At 41.0% G+C, this 14,829-nt stretch overlaps 1 protein-coding gene across 2 annotated transcripts in view; it reads right to left on the bottom strand.

Moving 5' to 3' along the window:
- Nucleotides 1–14,829, bottom strand: part of LOC128700114 (uncharacterized) — a 132,148-nt gene that overhangs the window by 76,730 nt on the left and 40,589 nt on the right. The window contains exons 3-4 of one of the 2 annotated variants that reach the window (XM_053793064.2): nt 3,555–3,702; nt 1,002–1,190 (exon numbers count right to left, since the gene is read on the bottom strand). In XM_053793064.2, the coding sequence (XP_053649039.1) occupies nt 1,002–1,190; nt 3,555–3,702 (337 nt within the window). Of the gene's footprint in view, nt 1–1,001; nt 1,191–3,488; nt 3,703–14,829 lie in introns of those variants that run through there. The other variant, XR_008408708.2, reaches the window with a different exon arrangement.

The raw sequence follows: 14,829 nt of genomic DNA, 5'->3' as shown, positions 1-14,829 counted from the left end.
GCAGTGCGTTAAATTTTGTGACACTGTTTGCTCTTATATAGTATGTGACGATCCGATACTGTGTTCTTGCATTAACATCTTTTGTGATGTGAGTATAGCAGTCGGTTTTTATAACTATTTATAACTATATCATTGACTTTTTGACAACAATTGACTTACTTCACAATCTCTGATGATACCTTCAGCCCTTTCTACCTCAATCTCTTGCTGCCCTCTACCCCCGCACTATCCCCTGCCCCGCTGTTTTCTGTAACCTACTGATCATCCCTTCCCCCTTCTGCCGCCCAGTACCTTCGCTTCCTTCCCTACCCTGCAGCGCTGTATAGCCCTTGTGGCTTAGCGCTTCTTTTTGATTATAATAATAATAATACCATGCAGATAGTTAACATGATGGTAGCTACCATGAATGTGCCAGCTACCTTTAAGGAATTTACCATGGTATCTATCATGAATGCAACAAATGTCATCACAGCTGTTACCGTTAAGATTGCTAACCTGAATATAGCAGCTACCATTAATGTTTCCACTGTGATGGTAGCTATCATTAACATAGCATCTACCATGAAAATAGTTACAATGATGGTAGCTATCATAAATATTGCAGATACCAGAAAGATACAGCAGTTACCATCAAGTTATAGGAGCTACCATGAATATAGTTTTATTGATATTAGCTATCATGAATAATGGAGCTACCATGAAGGTATGATGATAGCCATCGTGCAAATAGCAGCTACGATGAATTTACCTACCAAGATCGTAGCTGTCATGAATATACCTAATACCTTGAAGGTAGCTACTATGATGGTTGCAATCATGAATGTAGCAGCTACCATGAATGAAGTTAACATGATGAGAATTATCATAAATATACGAGTTACCATGATGGTAGCTGCCATGAATATTCCGGCTACCATGAAAGAATCTGTGATAATTGTAGCTATCATGAATATATCTGCTACCATTAAGAGGATAATAACACAAGTAACACAAACACTCACATTAAGTCACAGTTGAGTGTTGTCTGGGCCAGAGTGACCAGCTGGCGCTGTTGGTGTGGTGAGATCCTGACGTTGGTGAATATTGTTAACCCATCCCTCATCTTAACACTGTGGTGATGCAGGTGATGGATCATGTCTTGGATGCCCACCACTGTTACTGTGCAGCTGTAACACCAGATCCTCCAGTACCTGTTGATGATGACACAACTGTTGTTGCCTGTTGATGATCTACAACACTACCAACATCACTGCTGCAACCACCAGAACCACCATTACTGTTGCAGATAATACAACCACCATCACTGCTGCACCATTATAACCACCATCAATGCTGCAACCATCACAACCACAGTCACTGCTGTGGGTAATTAGGCAGTGTTTGTGGGATCATAGCTGAGCTGGGTTAGTAGTACCTGGTTTCAGCCATGAATCTCGGTCTCAAGCCTTCTGCACACTTCCGGGTAACTCAGTCAATGGGGTACTGACCTTTATTCCTCACAGAAAGCAGTGTATATAGGCAGCTGATGATGGTAATCATTTGAGAAATACCTGTTGAGTCACAGCCTGGTTCAGCTAATGAGACCCTTATTTGTGGTGATCGTGGTGTACGACTGTATTCATCACGCAAGGTTTGTGTGGGGGAAGTCGCCCGTCTCACTACCCAATTGTGACTAACCACCCGGCTCAGCCCAAGCCAGTAAGCACTCGAAACTGGTGGGCTGAAGGGGTCTACGATCTATTGTTTATGGAAAATGTCGCTACTGCCTTATGCTAAGCTGATATCTCTAACTTAACTTAAATATGTGTAGTAGTAAAGTAGTAATTGTAGTGTATAATTAGCCTAGAAATACGAGGATAATTTTACAGAAGTAACCCCTCTCTCTCTAGGCATCCTCTCTCCCACTCTCCCCTCTTATGCCCCATTCCCCTAATTGTGGGGGTGCATGTAACGAATTCTGGAAAATACCAGTATTTTCCACACTCAGAGGTGGGGGGGGGTAGGTGTTCGACATAGTGAAACAAGGTTGTGGGCTTCCACGCCCTGCGGAGTCCCTGAGCTACCGAAGGCTTCGTCGAGGTCGCCAAGTGACTCATGGCGTCTAACCTTCGATGGGCAGTCCAAGGTAGGTGGCTCTGGACAGTTGGTTGGGGCTACACAGCGACGTTTCCGCAGTGAGGTACAGTGAGGATGGGGAGCTTCGAAGGTGCCGGCCTGCCTTCCATGTCTGAATGAATGGGGTTCTGCATCAGGGTTACGTGAAGGACGTCTGCAGGTATGCCAACATGGCAGACAACACCTTAACTGGTTGTTGACACTCTGCGAGCCCTGTGGTATCCTGTAGGACTGACTCATGTAGCGATGAGCATCTTGTACTGTTCCCTGTGACACTCTCCTGTGGGTATGAGTCTTGGTTAAATCTGGTCTCCTGGCTGACTGACTCCCGTTCTTCAGGAAATCAAAATCAGCTGAGCTGTGTTCTCTCCAGAAACCCCACAGTTAAAGCTGTTCAGAAAAGACAATTAGCTGTGGTGGTGAGTGAGAAAATCAAATTTAATGTTAAGAGATGAATAGTTCACCTGAGGCGAACTTTCGCCTCTCCCTTCCCCCCGTGTGGAGAAAAATTCTCCAGAAATGGGATTTCAGCCCTCTCAGCCCCCTTCAGCCGCCTGAAGGACTCAGTCCTCCAGAGGGGCTGATAGCCTCCCTTGCTTCTGTATAACAGTTAAAGAAATCCACATGCAGCTAGCGTCATCATCATATGTCACACCACCTCGTGCTGCACCACAGTGTTCGTAATACAAGTAACAGTGGAATCTGAAAATGACACTCTTTACCTTAGCAGGAAAGTTACAGGAAAACCTTGCACCACTTTACTTACAATGTGGGACAATAATGATTTGTCGTCGATAGTTAAATAATAGGAAATCTATCATTTGTATTGAATACTGTGACGATGTCAAGCAAGGAACAAATCATGCTGAAGTCAGCAATTTAGGGCTGCACCCGAGGCGAAGTGCTCAGATGAGCTCTGGTTGCTTTAAGAAACAAATGGGGAAACGTGTTTCACAAGGAGAGAATGGACAAAGAACACTAGTGATCCGCACATTTTTTATTCTCATTCAGTGACAATCTCAAAATTCATGGTTGAACTATTACAGTGAAGTATAACTATCTTCCTGTTGTGAAAATACCATGAAGCAAAGGACAACCTTTGTTTTAGTGTAGTGTAACAGTTCCTGTGTTTGAACACTTTAGATGCAACAGTACTAGAGACACTACTGCTCCAATCAAGTCAACCCGGTCATAGCTGTGGGACGTTGAGCCGTCACTGAAGCTAAGTGTCTTTCTAAAATATCCTTTAACTGGATTGGCTTAGTATGCTCCAGATTCCTAACAACACAAGAACAAGAGTGAAGGACTCACCCTCCAGGTGGCTGTAACTCCTGGACAACCTCACAACACAAGAACAACAGTGAAGGACTCACCCTCATTGTGGATGTAGCTGCTGGGCCACTTCACTCACAACAGAAGAACGACAGTGAAGGACTCACCCTCCTGGTGGCTGTAGCTGCTGGGCCAGGTCACAGGCATGACTGACTATGTCGTCACTCATATCAGTCAGCTCTAGCGCCACATCCTCTGAGCTGGGCAGTGATGTCACAGCTGATGCTGACACAACAGCTGCTGACACTCTCAAAACTGTAGTGATAAACAATACTGTCACCATAACTGCTGTAGTGATACACCATACTGTCTCCATCACTACTGTAGTGATACACCATACTGTCATTATCACTACTGTATTGATACACCATACTGTCATTAGCACTACTGTAGTAATACACCATACTGTCTCTATCACTACTGTAGTGATACACCATACTGTCTCCATCACTACTGTAGTGATACACCATACTGTCACCATCACCACTGTAGGGATACACCATATGGGCACCATCACTACTGTAGTGATACCCCATACTGTCATCATCACTATTGTAGTGATACACCATACTGTCACTATCACCACTAGTGATACACCATACTGTCATTATCAATACTGTAGTGATACACCATACTGTAATTATCACTACTGTAGTGATACACCATACTGTCATTATCACTACTGTAGCAATACACCATACTGTCATTATCACTACTGCAGTGATACACCATACTGTCATTATCACTACTGTAATAATACACCATTCTGTCAATATCACTACAATAATGATACACCATACTGTCATTATCACTACTGTAATAATACACCATTCTGTCATTATCACTACTATAATGATACACCATACTGTAATTATCACTACTGTAATGATACACCATACTGTCATTATCACTACTGTAATGATACACCATACTGTCATTATCACTGCTGTAGTGATACACCATACTGTCATTATCACTACTGTAGCAATACACAATTCTGTCATTATCACTACTGCAGTGATGCACCATACTGTCATTATCACTACTGTAATAATACACCATTCTGTCATTATCACTACTATAATGATACACCATACTGTAATTATCACTACTGTAATGATACACCATACTGTAATTATCACTACTGTAATGATACACCATACTGTCATTATCACTGCTGTAATGATACACCATACTGTCATTATCACTACTGTAAAGATACACCATACTGTCATTATCACTACTGTCATTATCACTACTGCTATGATACACCACACTGTCATTATCACTACTGTAAAGATACACCATACTGTCATTATAACTACTGTAATGATACACCATACTGTCATTATCACAAACTGTAATGTCAGCATAGTTGCTGATCCTCCTTTACATGTGTTGTATGCATAGATTAGATGAGCATTATAGTACCATCCATGTGTTTATATAGAAGATCCCTTAGGCCTGTGACTGTATGATGTCATGGGATGCAGCGAGCGAGTGAGACGAGCTCACTCGGCGGCAGACCATCCAGGCAAAGACAGGCAAGGCACTGGGCTCCATCCCTCATCTCAGTCTGACAATATAGTTACCATCCTACAAGTGTGTCTATCTTCAACCTACGATATCTCCATTAAAGAACCCTTATGATAAATGGTGGCATCGGAGGGCCTGTAATTCTGACGATTACAGAGATTTCTGGAGATAAAATTGTTGACCAGCAAGACGGCAATTTCGTGTCACCAGTAGGCCTACCGAGGTTCACCCTAGCCAGCTACCTCAAGTCAACTACTCGCCCAAGCTCCTACCAGCTTCTACATTATTCACTGGTCAGTCTCTTTGTATTAGTGTTTTTCTGCTTATTTGCATCACTCCCGAGGGGTTGACCCGAGTTTGCAAAATAAGCCAGTTTCCAGTCTGTGGTGGGGGAGTCAGAACAACCGAGCCCAGTCGAGCCTAGCCTACCCCATCCAATTATTTTGCCTGCCAAGCCAGCTTCCACCCCTGCTGTGCTCATCGTGTGAAGTTATCAAGCTATTCTGTGTGAAGGGTTAAGATAGGCCAGCTACCAACTAACCCAGGTGTCTTACCCCAGTACTCGAGCAAGCCACGTGAGTAGTCTTCATCGCTTGTGATTCAAGCTCCAAGCATTCTGAGTGTTCTTTTTCATCCTTGTGGTGTTTTAGTATTTCGTGGGTTTATTTTAAGCCAGCCGGCTTAGAATTATCTTCGCGGCAGTGTGGGTGTTCTCAGTGAGGCTTACGACGTTCAACCCATAAGCCCAGTCACTCACGATCACGTGTGTCTCACCATTGCCGGTCTCAGACCTGTTAACCCACAAACCCAACTACAGTCAGCCATTACCCACTCACCAAACTTCTTCAGTGTTTTGGTGCACTGCTAAGGGTTGTAGCACCATATTTTAAGGACCACATTGGGGGTCAAGAGCTAGAGTGTGTTTGCACCATCTTTATAAAGCCTCCTGTGTGTGTTTATCGCCGATGTAAGCGCAATTCTACGATCATCTGTGCAGAGGACAGCAGCAAGACCATATAAACAATCCATCAATCTCATTCTTCAAGTGTTACAGCGATAATATTTTTTTTAGAGACATTTGCGAGTGTTGAGACATTTCTTTTGTGTTCCCAGTGATTTTTCTCTTAGTGACATTCAGTGACTCTTGATCAGACTCAGTGTTTATCATGTACTGATTGCATTAATTCAGTGTTAATTTTCGTGCATTATTTTATATCTGTTGCACAAATAACCCGCACATAAAAGAGAGAAGCTTACGACGACGTTTCGGTCCGACTTGGACCATTGACAAAGTCAATGGTCCAAAGTCAATGGACTTTGTCAATGATCCAAGTCGGACCGAAACGTCGTCGTAAGCTTCTCTCTTTTATGTGCGGGTTATTTGTGTATCGTTCCAGTCACGGTATTGTGCCTTTTTGTTATTTATATCTGTTGTGTTGTGTATCTTTTTATACACTTGAAGTAAGTACTTAGTGTTTTTCCTTGTTGTGTGTGCAACATATGAGCAGTATAGAACTTGTGTTTACACTTCAGAATCACCTAGTGTTCTCAGTATTCCAGTGAAGTATTTCAGTAAATTTTTCACCTCATATTCTGCATCACAACTCTGTTGTCTGTCATTTTTTTTTTCTTCCCAGCATTTGTGTATTTTTATTTTGTTCCCTGTGTGTTGAACATTCTTGTGTTCATATTCTTTCATTTAGCCAGTGTTTAATTTGTCTTATTTCCACAGACAATAGTGCCATTTTTAAAATCCAAGCAAGAAATCATTTTTACAAAATTTTTCACACATCAAGTTTCATTGCAAGAAAATTCTAGTACTGTGTTTATGTTGATGAGTTGTGTTCTGCATCACTGTAAGTGTTCAACCCTTTTTTTGTTATGTGTTTTTAGCACCTATTATTTTTCATGTTTTATTGAACAAATTCACTCTTAGTGCAATTTTTAAGTTCTTATTTTAAAGTAAATTGTTCTTTGCTTGTTAAGTGTTGTTTAAGTTGCAGTTAAGAGTTAAAGCGTTCATTCCTTGATATATTTCTTTTCTTGTGTGTTATAATTTTTATTATTGCACATTGATTCATTTTGCAATAATTCTTGTGCAAATATTGTGTTGCTATTAAAGTTTCCTTGCAGAAAATTTTATGAAATACTTTTGATTAGCAATTATTTGCAATATTGCTACAGTTTATTACAGTGCAGTTTCTTATGCTCTGTTCTGTGCATAGTATTTTATTCTGTCTATGTCATTTTATTTTTATTTCAGTGAATTGTGTGTCTGTTTTAATTTTTGCACAAGTTTATTGAGTCCATTTTATCATTTTACTGTGTATTTCCTTGTTGCATTGAAAGTAAAGACAACTCACTGTGCCATCCTTTCAATTTAAAGTAAAAGTTGAGCATATTAGATTTGAGCAAAGTACAAGTTCTCTTGATTTTCAGTGTTTGTTAAGCTGCATATTCTTCTTGTGTGAGTTCTTTGCTTACTGTGTAACTTGTCAATTTTTAATTACTTATGCAGAATAGTTAAGCATTTTCTTCCATTTAAGTTCACTGTGTTGTGTGTTCCTCAGTTAGTTATCATTTTCTTTTGTTCTCTAAATTCTTGTTTTACATTTTGCAAACATGTCTCAAGTTTTCTCAAGCGATGCCTCAGCACATGCTGCTAGTACAACCATTAATTTGTCAGCCCAAAATTCAAGTAACTCCTTATCAAACGATAGACATACTCAGACTTCTAGCCTGCGTAATTTCAGTCGTGATCCATATGATGCTATGCCATTGTTCAATGGTGACCCAGACAACCTTGAAGGTTGGTTTACCTCAGTTAGAGCCAGAGCTAACGCTTCAGTTGATGGTCTCCCATCTGAGAGTCTTTTAATAAGTATCGGAAAGGAGAGTCTAGCCCGTTCTTCAGCAGCCTCAAATGTATTTAAATTAATTCGTATGAAGGACTTCCAAGATCTAACCAGGTGGAAAGATTATGAACAGTTAATTCGAAATTATCTTGAACCGGTGCGAGAAACCGATCCGTTCGTTGTTCTCAAAGAATTAGTTTGCACAGCTCCGAGACCAGAAGAGTCATTAGATGAGTTTGCTCTCCGTCTTAATAACCTAATGTCCTCATTTGTTAAAGCAGGCCAAAATTCAAGATATCTTAAAGATAGTGATAAACCAGCCCTTGATGGGTTTGCCCAATTAGCTGCATTTGGAGTCATTAAACAACTAATGCCACTGACATCTAAGTATGTGTATAATTCAAGTCCACTAGATGCTACTATGGGACCGCTTAAAGCTCTAATCCATGTACGAAATTTGTGTCCCGAGGGAACCTTCCCTTATCGTAGGACTATGCCAAACACCTTGTCCAATCCTGTACTTCCTCTAGTTTGTGCTACTACCAAAACTCCCAACCTTAATCACTCATGTCCATCATCCAAAGCTAGTGTTAAGACCCATCATTCCCGTAGCACCCGTAGTATGTATAGTACCCACAGTCAAAGAACTTGCTACAATTGTGGTTACCGTGACCATATTGCAATTAATTGTCCTGATAGTCACCCTAAGAGGCATCGTACTGATGATGAGTACCAGTCAGATCTTCCCTACTGTACTTATCATAGAATTCATGGACATGACACATCTGAGTGCAATGCTCTCTACAACCTGCAGTACTCTAGATCTTTCTGTGGCCGTTCCAACCGCAGAGCCAGGAGAGGAAACATGTCATGGTTCTCAAACTAACCAGAATCAGGCTCAATCTTCCAATTCGGGGGAATCCGAGCGCCCCAGTCTACTCGTCCAGTCGTGACAGTAGGTGATAATGAGTACACCATCCAAGTTCAAAATTCCTATGAAGCCTTAGCCAGCCTTGAGAATGACAACCCCGCTGTTGATGCTGCTTCACACGTCTCTGACGTAGAGGAATTTGTGGATGAAGTAGAAAATGCCTTCTCCGATGACAACTCACCTTCCTGTTTACATATAACTCCTAACGCAACGATTGGTCCATTAGTACAAGCTTCTGTCCATAATGCGCCCGTTCATGTGTGCATGGACTCTGGTGTGCAAGTTAATATCATTAGGTCTAGTTTGTTTAAAGAGAAGCGGTTACGACGTGTCCTCCTCGTTGAACCAACTACTGTAACCTCCCTTAGTGGAGTAGCTGGTTCTCTTCTGCGAGTCCAAGGTCAGACCTCGCTCACCTTTACTATCCAAGGCAGAGACTTTACTGCTGCTTTTCTTGTTGTCGACCAGATTACTTTCCCTGGTGACCTTCTTCTGGGATTTGCTTCCATGCGAGACTTACGCATTGTGCTCGACCCGTACCGATGGCATGCCCAAATAGACGACTTAATCGTTCCATTCTGGGGTTACCAGCTTGGATCAGAAATCTGTCATACTGCTGCAGAGTATGATGTACGGATTAAGTCCTTACAAGCCAATGCATTCTCCAGTAGCATACCCAGGCGGTCAGGCACTGGTAACTCTGTCACTCCCATCTGTGTTCCACCTACACCTTCAGATATGCAAGATAGTGTATTGCCTCAAGTGTCCGAGGACGCTCAGACTGCTTTGAGTGCTCAGCCTATCCCTGCAATGTCTGCTAGTCCAAGTAGTAGTTTCTCCATGGGACGCCTTGTCGGAAAACGATTACTTGAAACTAGTAATGTCATCTCCTGTTGGTGTCACATGCCATCTGCAGAAAGACGTCTCTGTTGCGGCTAGTGCTCTCACTAGAGTGTCTGTTGTTGTTCCTAATGTTCCAGATGGTGATAACGTCCTAGTTGACAGTGATTCCTGCAAGGTCAAGGGTTTATTTATTAAACCTTCCTTACACGTTGTAAGAGACAGTAAGATCCATTTATTCCTTGATAACACTTCGGGTCACAGTGTTCGTCTCAGAGCAAATACCAATCTTGTTGACCTGGTTCACTATCCTTACCCTGTTCATGTACAGGATGACGTGCCACCTGACCAGTGGGTCGGTGCTATTTCAACAGGGGAGACCTCATCCACTCCACTGGATCAATCCATTCCACCAGTTGAGGAGAAAGACTTAGCTCCCTCTGACTTCCCAAACGAAGTCAAGCGTTTGTTGACGCTGTTGAACAAACGTCGAAAGCCATTGCCTTACCAGGTGAGAAGATGGGTATAACGAACTTACTGTCCCATCGTATTCCACTTGAACCTGGTACTAGACCTATCTATATACCTGCATACAGAATGCCTCATTCCCAAGTTGCTGTCGCAGAGGAAATGATCAATCAAATGCTCAATGATGGAGTTATTGCACATAGCAATTCACCCTGGAATGCGCCCTTGATCCTAGTGCCTAAGAAGGATGGCACTTGGCGCCCGGTGATTGACTTTAGGAAGTTAAACGCGAAAACCATTCCAGATCGTTTCCCACTTCCTGTACTAGGTGACCTTTTACGCAATATCGGAGATAACAAAGTCTTCTCGACCCTGGACTTGTTACAAGGGTTTTGGCAAGTCCCTCTTCACGAGGACAGCCAAGAGTTAACTGCATTCTCCACTCCCACAGGTCATTATCACTTCCTCTGTATGGCGTTTGGATTACGATCGTCTCCTATCACGTTCTCTAGACTCATGACCAATATCTTTAGAGGTCTTATAGGTAAAGCACTTACGGTGTACTTAGATGACGTAATCGTCATGTCCGAAGATGTGGATACACACCTGAAAAGACTTGATATAGTACTTGGTAAGCTTGAAGAAGCCAATTTAAAGATCAAACTGTCCAAATGTCAATTTTTCAGATCAGAAATTAAGTTTCTTGGTCACGTAGTCACTCCTAGAGGGGTTACGACTGATCAAAGTAAAGTAACGGCAGTACTAAATTTTCCATCCCCCAAAACTGCTGATGCTGTAAGATCCTTTGTGGGTCTAGCAGGTTTCTACAGATCTTTCATTGCTAATTTTTCTTCAATAGCAGCTCCTCTAACTGAATTGCTTAAGAAAGATGCTCCTTTCGTTTGGACCTTCCGTCAAGAAAGAGCATTCCAGACACTAAAAGAAAAGCTAACGTCTGCTCCCTTTTTGAAATTCCCAGATTTTTCTAAGCCTTTCTATTTGACAACTGATGCTAGTTCAATTGGCATAGGTGCCGTACTAACTCAGAAGACTGATGGCAAGTACAACGCAGTTGCATTTGCTAGTAGAGTCCTTACGAAGGCTGAACGTAATTATACAGTAATGGAGCAAGAAGCTTTAGCAATAGTATGGTCTTTGAAGCACTTCCAAGACATTATTTACCAGTACCCTGTTCATGTCCTGACAGACCATGCACCACTGATACCTTTATTCCAGAACAAACAACCTACTGGAAGGATAGCCAGATGGACCTTGACTATCCAAGAGTTCAATCCCACTTTTGAACATTTTCCTGGCAAGTCAAATGTAGTCGCAGATGCTTTATCGCGACACGTTAGTGTAGTTACTGCAGATCCTCCATTTACTGCAGAGGATGTAAAGAATGCCCAAAGAACAGATCCCATGTGGTCTGGTGTGATTCGATTCCTGCTCCAGGAAGATCTTATTCTTACTGTGAAGCCACCAGCACTCATTAGTGACTTTGTAATGAGCCAAGAATTACTGTATCGAACAGCCGAGTTGGGTACTCCAAGTAGAAGAGTTTACCAGTTAGTAATTCCACAGTCACTAGTGAACGTAGCTCTACAGCTAGTTCACGATGCACCAGGTGTTGCACACCCTGGTATGGATCGTTCTGTGAAACAAGCCAGAATGAAGTACGTTTGGCCACGTATGGCAACTGACATTTCAGAGTATGTTAAGAAATGTAGTGTTTGTATGCAACATAAAGGAAATGTCAATGGACCTAATCCAATGCAAGTGTACCCAACCACTAGCGAACCGTGGGAAAGAGTTGCCCTTGATTTGTTAACCAATTTTAAATGTTCTCTCCAAGGCAACAAACATCTGTGTGTTATGGTAGACCATTTCACAAGATATTGTGAGTTAGTTCCTATTGCAGATAAGACTGCCGAGACAATAGATAAAGCTTTTAAAGAATGCATTATCTGCAGGCATACCACCCCTAAGTCCTTAGTAACAGATAATGGAGGTGAATTCTGTAATGACATCCTTGAAAATTTGTGTACTTTGTACAAGATCTCTAAATCCACCATTGTTTCTCATCATCCTGCCAGCAATGGGTTAGCTGAACGAACCAATAAGAAAGTACTTGATGTTTTGAGAGCCACTATCAACCCCAATAGTGAAACTTGGGATGAAGTTATACCAGATGTTCAATGTGCCATAAATTCTGCTTACAATGCTTCCATATGTGATACTCCACATTATGCATTGTATGGTGTAGACAAGCGTTTACCCTATGAGTTGTTATATTCCACTCCGAAACCCAATTACAACCCTATTGATTTCATAGCAACTCGTACCAGCATAGCTCAGTGTTTTTAGAAGAATCCGTGAAACACTTCATAAATCAACAGCAAAATTTACTAGAGTAACTAATAGCCGTGCTAAGCCATCAAAAGTTAAAGTAGGTTCAAGAGCAATTCTGATAAATTTCAACAAAACATCCGAAATGCCTAAGCTCAATCAAAAGTTTGTTGGCCCTTATTGAGTTGTAGAACATATCTCTGGCAATAAGTATAAGGTTAGAGAAATTAGTACTGGTAAGTACAAAGAATCGCATTTAGATCATATGAAATTAGTATGCGATGTTGATATTGCTACGCAGACTAATTTGATAGATGATGAAAATCCTCTTGACTCTGTACCCTCTACCTCAAATACTCAGTCAGATATTCAACCTGAATGTCGTTTCTCCTTGTGTACTCGACAAGTAATGAGAAACCCACAAGTATCTTTTGTTGATACTCGTTCAGATCTCCCTCAGTCAAGGCATGTGTTAGCCATTGCAGAGGAATTCGATCCTCCCAGAGATGATAACCATTCTGCATATGTAAACCTCACCCTCGCAGAATTGGGTTTAAATGTACGTAGTCTGTATAACTAGATGTCCGAGATGAAGTAAAATTGTCAACTGTTTGTTATTAACTGATTAGTTTTTCAGAATTTTTTTTTTTCGTGTTCACGTTCCCTCCGTATTCTGAGAATTTCACAGTAATGATCTGAGTGCGCACCAGATGTCTTTGCTGTTAATTTCACCTTGTATATATATATATTTATTTCCTCAGAATCCGTACATTGCATGAATACAGATCGATCGATCAATTCCATCCAATATTGAACAATGATTTGTTCTTATAGTTTGTAATGCATTACAATGAAACTCATTACGTTTAAACTGATTACGTTAACACCCATTACATAAAACTCATTTTGTTAACATCCAGTATGATACCATCCATTAGTTCTAAGTTATATATGAATTTGTTATTGTGTAGAATCAGCCCAGAACCACCTTCCTGTTCAGCCTATAGCATAGTAGTGTATGTCGAGACGACATACGTAACATGACTGAGCTGTCAGCATAGTTGCTCATCCTCCTTTACATGTGTTGTATGCATAGATTAGATGAGCATTATAGTACCATCCATGTGTTTATATAGAAGATCCCTTAGGCCTGTGACTGTATGATGTCATGGGATGCAGCGAGCGAGTGAGACGAGCTCACTCGGCGGCAGACCATCCAGGCGAAGACAGGCAAGGCACTGGGCTCCATCCCTCATCTCAGTCTGACAATATAGTTACCATCCTACAAGTGTGTCTATCTTCAACCTACGATATCTCCATTAAAGAACCCTTACGATAGTAATGATACACCATACTGTCATTATCACTGCTGTAATGATACACCATACTGTCATTATCACTACTGTAATGATACACCATACTGTCATTATCACTACTGTAGTGATACACTATACTGTCATTATCACTACTGTAATGATAAACCATACTGTCTTTATCACTACTGTAATGATGCACCATACTGTCATTATCATTACTGTAATGATACACCATTCTGTCACTATCACTACTGTAATGTTACACCATACTGTCACCATCACTACTGTAATGATACACCATACTGTCACCATCACTACTGTAATAATACACCATACTGTCATTATCACTACTGTAGTGATACACCATACTGTCACTATCACTACTGTATTGATGTACCATACTGTCACCATCACTATTGTATTGATACACCATACTGTCACCATCACTACTGTAATGATACACCTTACTGTCAACATCACTACTGTAGTGATACACCATACTGTCACCATCACTACTGTATTAATACACCATACTGTCACTATCACCACTAGTGATACACCATACTGTCATTATCAATACTGTAGTGATACACCATACTGTAATTATCACTACTGTAGTGATACACCATACTGTCATTATCACTACTGTAGCAATACACCATACTGTCATTATCACTACTGCAGTGATACACCATACTGTCATTATCACTACTGTAATAATACACCATTCTGTCAATATCACTACAATAATGATACACCATACTGTCATTATCACTACTGTAATAATACACCATTCTGTCATTATCACTACTATAATGATACACCATACTGTAATTATCACTACTGTAATGATACACCATACTGTCATTATCACTACTGTAATGATACACCATACTGTCATTACCACTACTGTAATAATACACCATACTGTCATTATCACTACTGTAATGATACACCATACTGTAATTATCACTACTGTAATGATACACCATACTGTCATTATCACTACTGTAATGATACACCATACTGTCATTATCACTACTGTAATAATACACCATTCTGTCATTATCACTACTGTCATTATCAC

Source organism: Cherax quadricarinatus, chromosome 74, assembly GCF_038502225.1.
Source record: "Cherax quadricarinatus isolate ZL_2023a chromosome 74, ASM3850222v1, whole genome shotgun sequence".
NCBI classification, from domain to species: domain Eukaryota; kingdom Metazoa; phylum Arthropoda; class Malacostraca; order Decapoda; family Parastacidae; genus Cherax; species Cherax quadricarinatus.
This window is presented reverse-complemented; position numbering and strand designations above follow the sequence as displayed.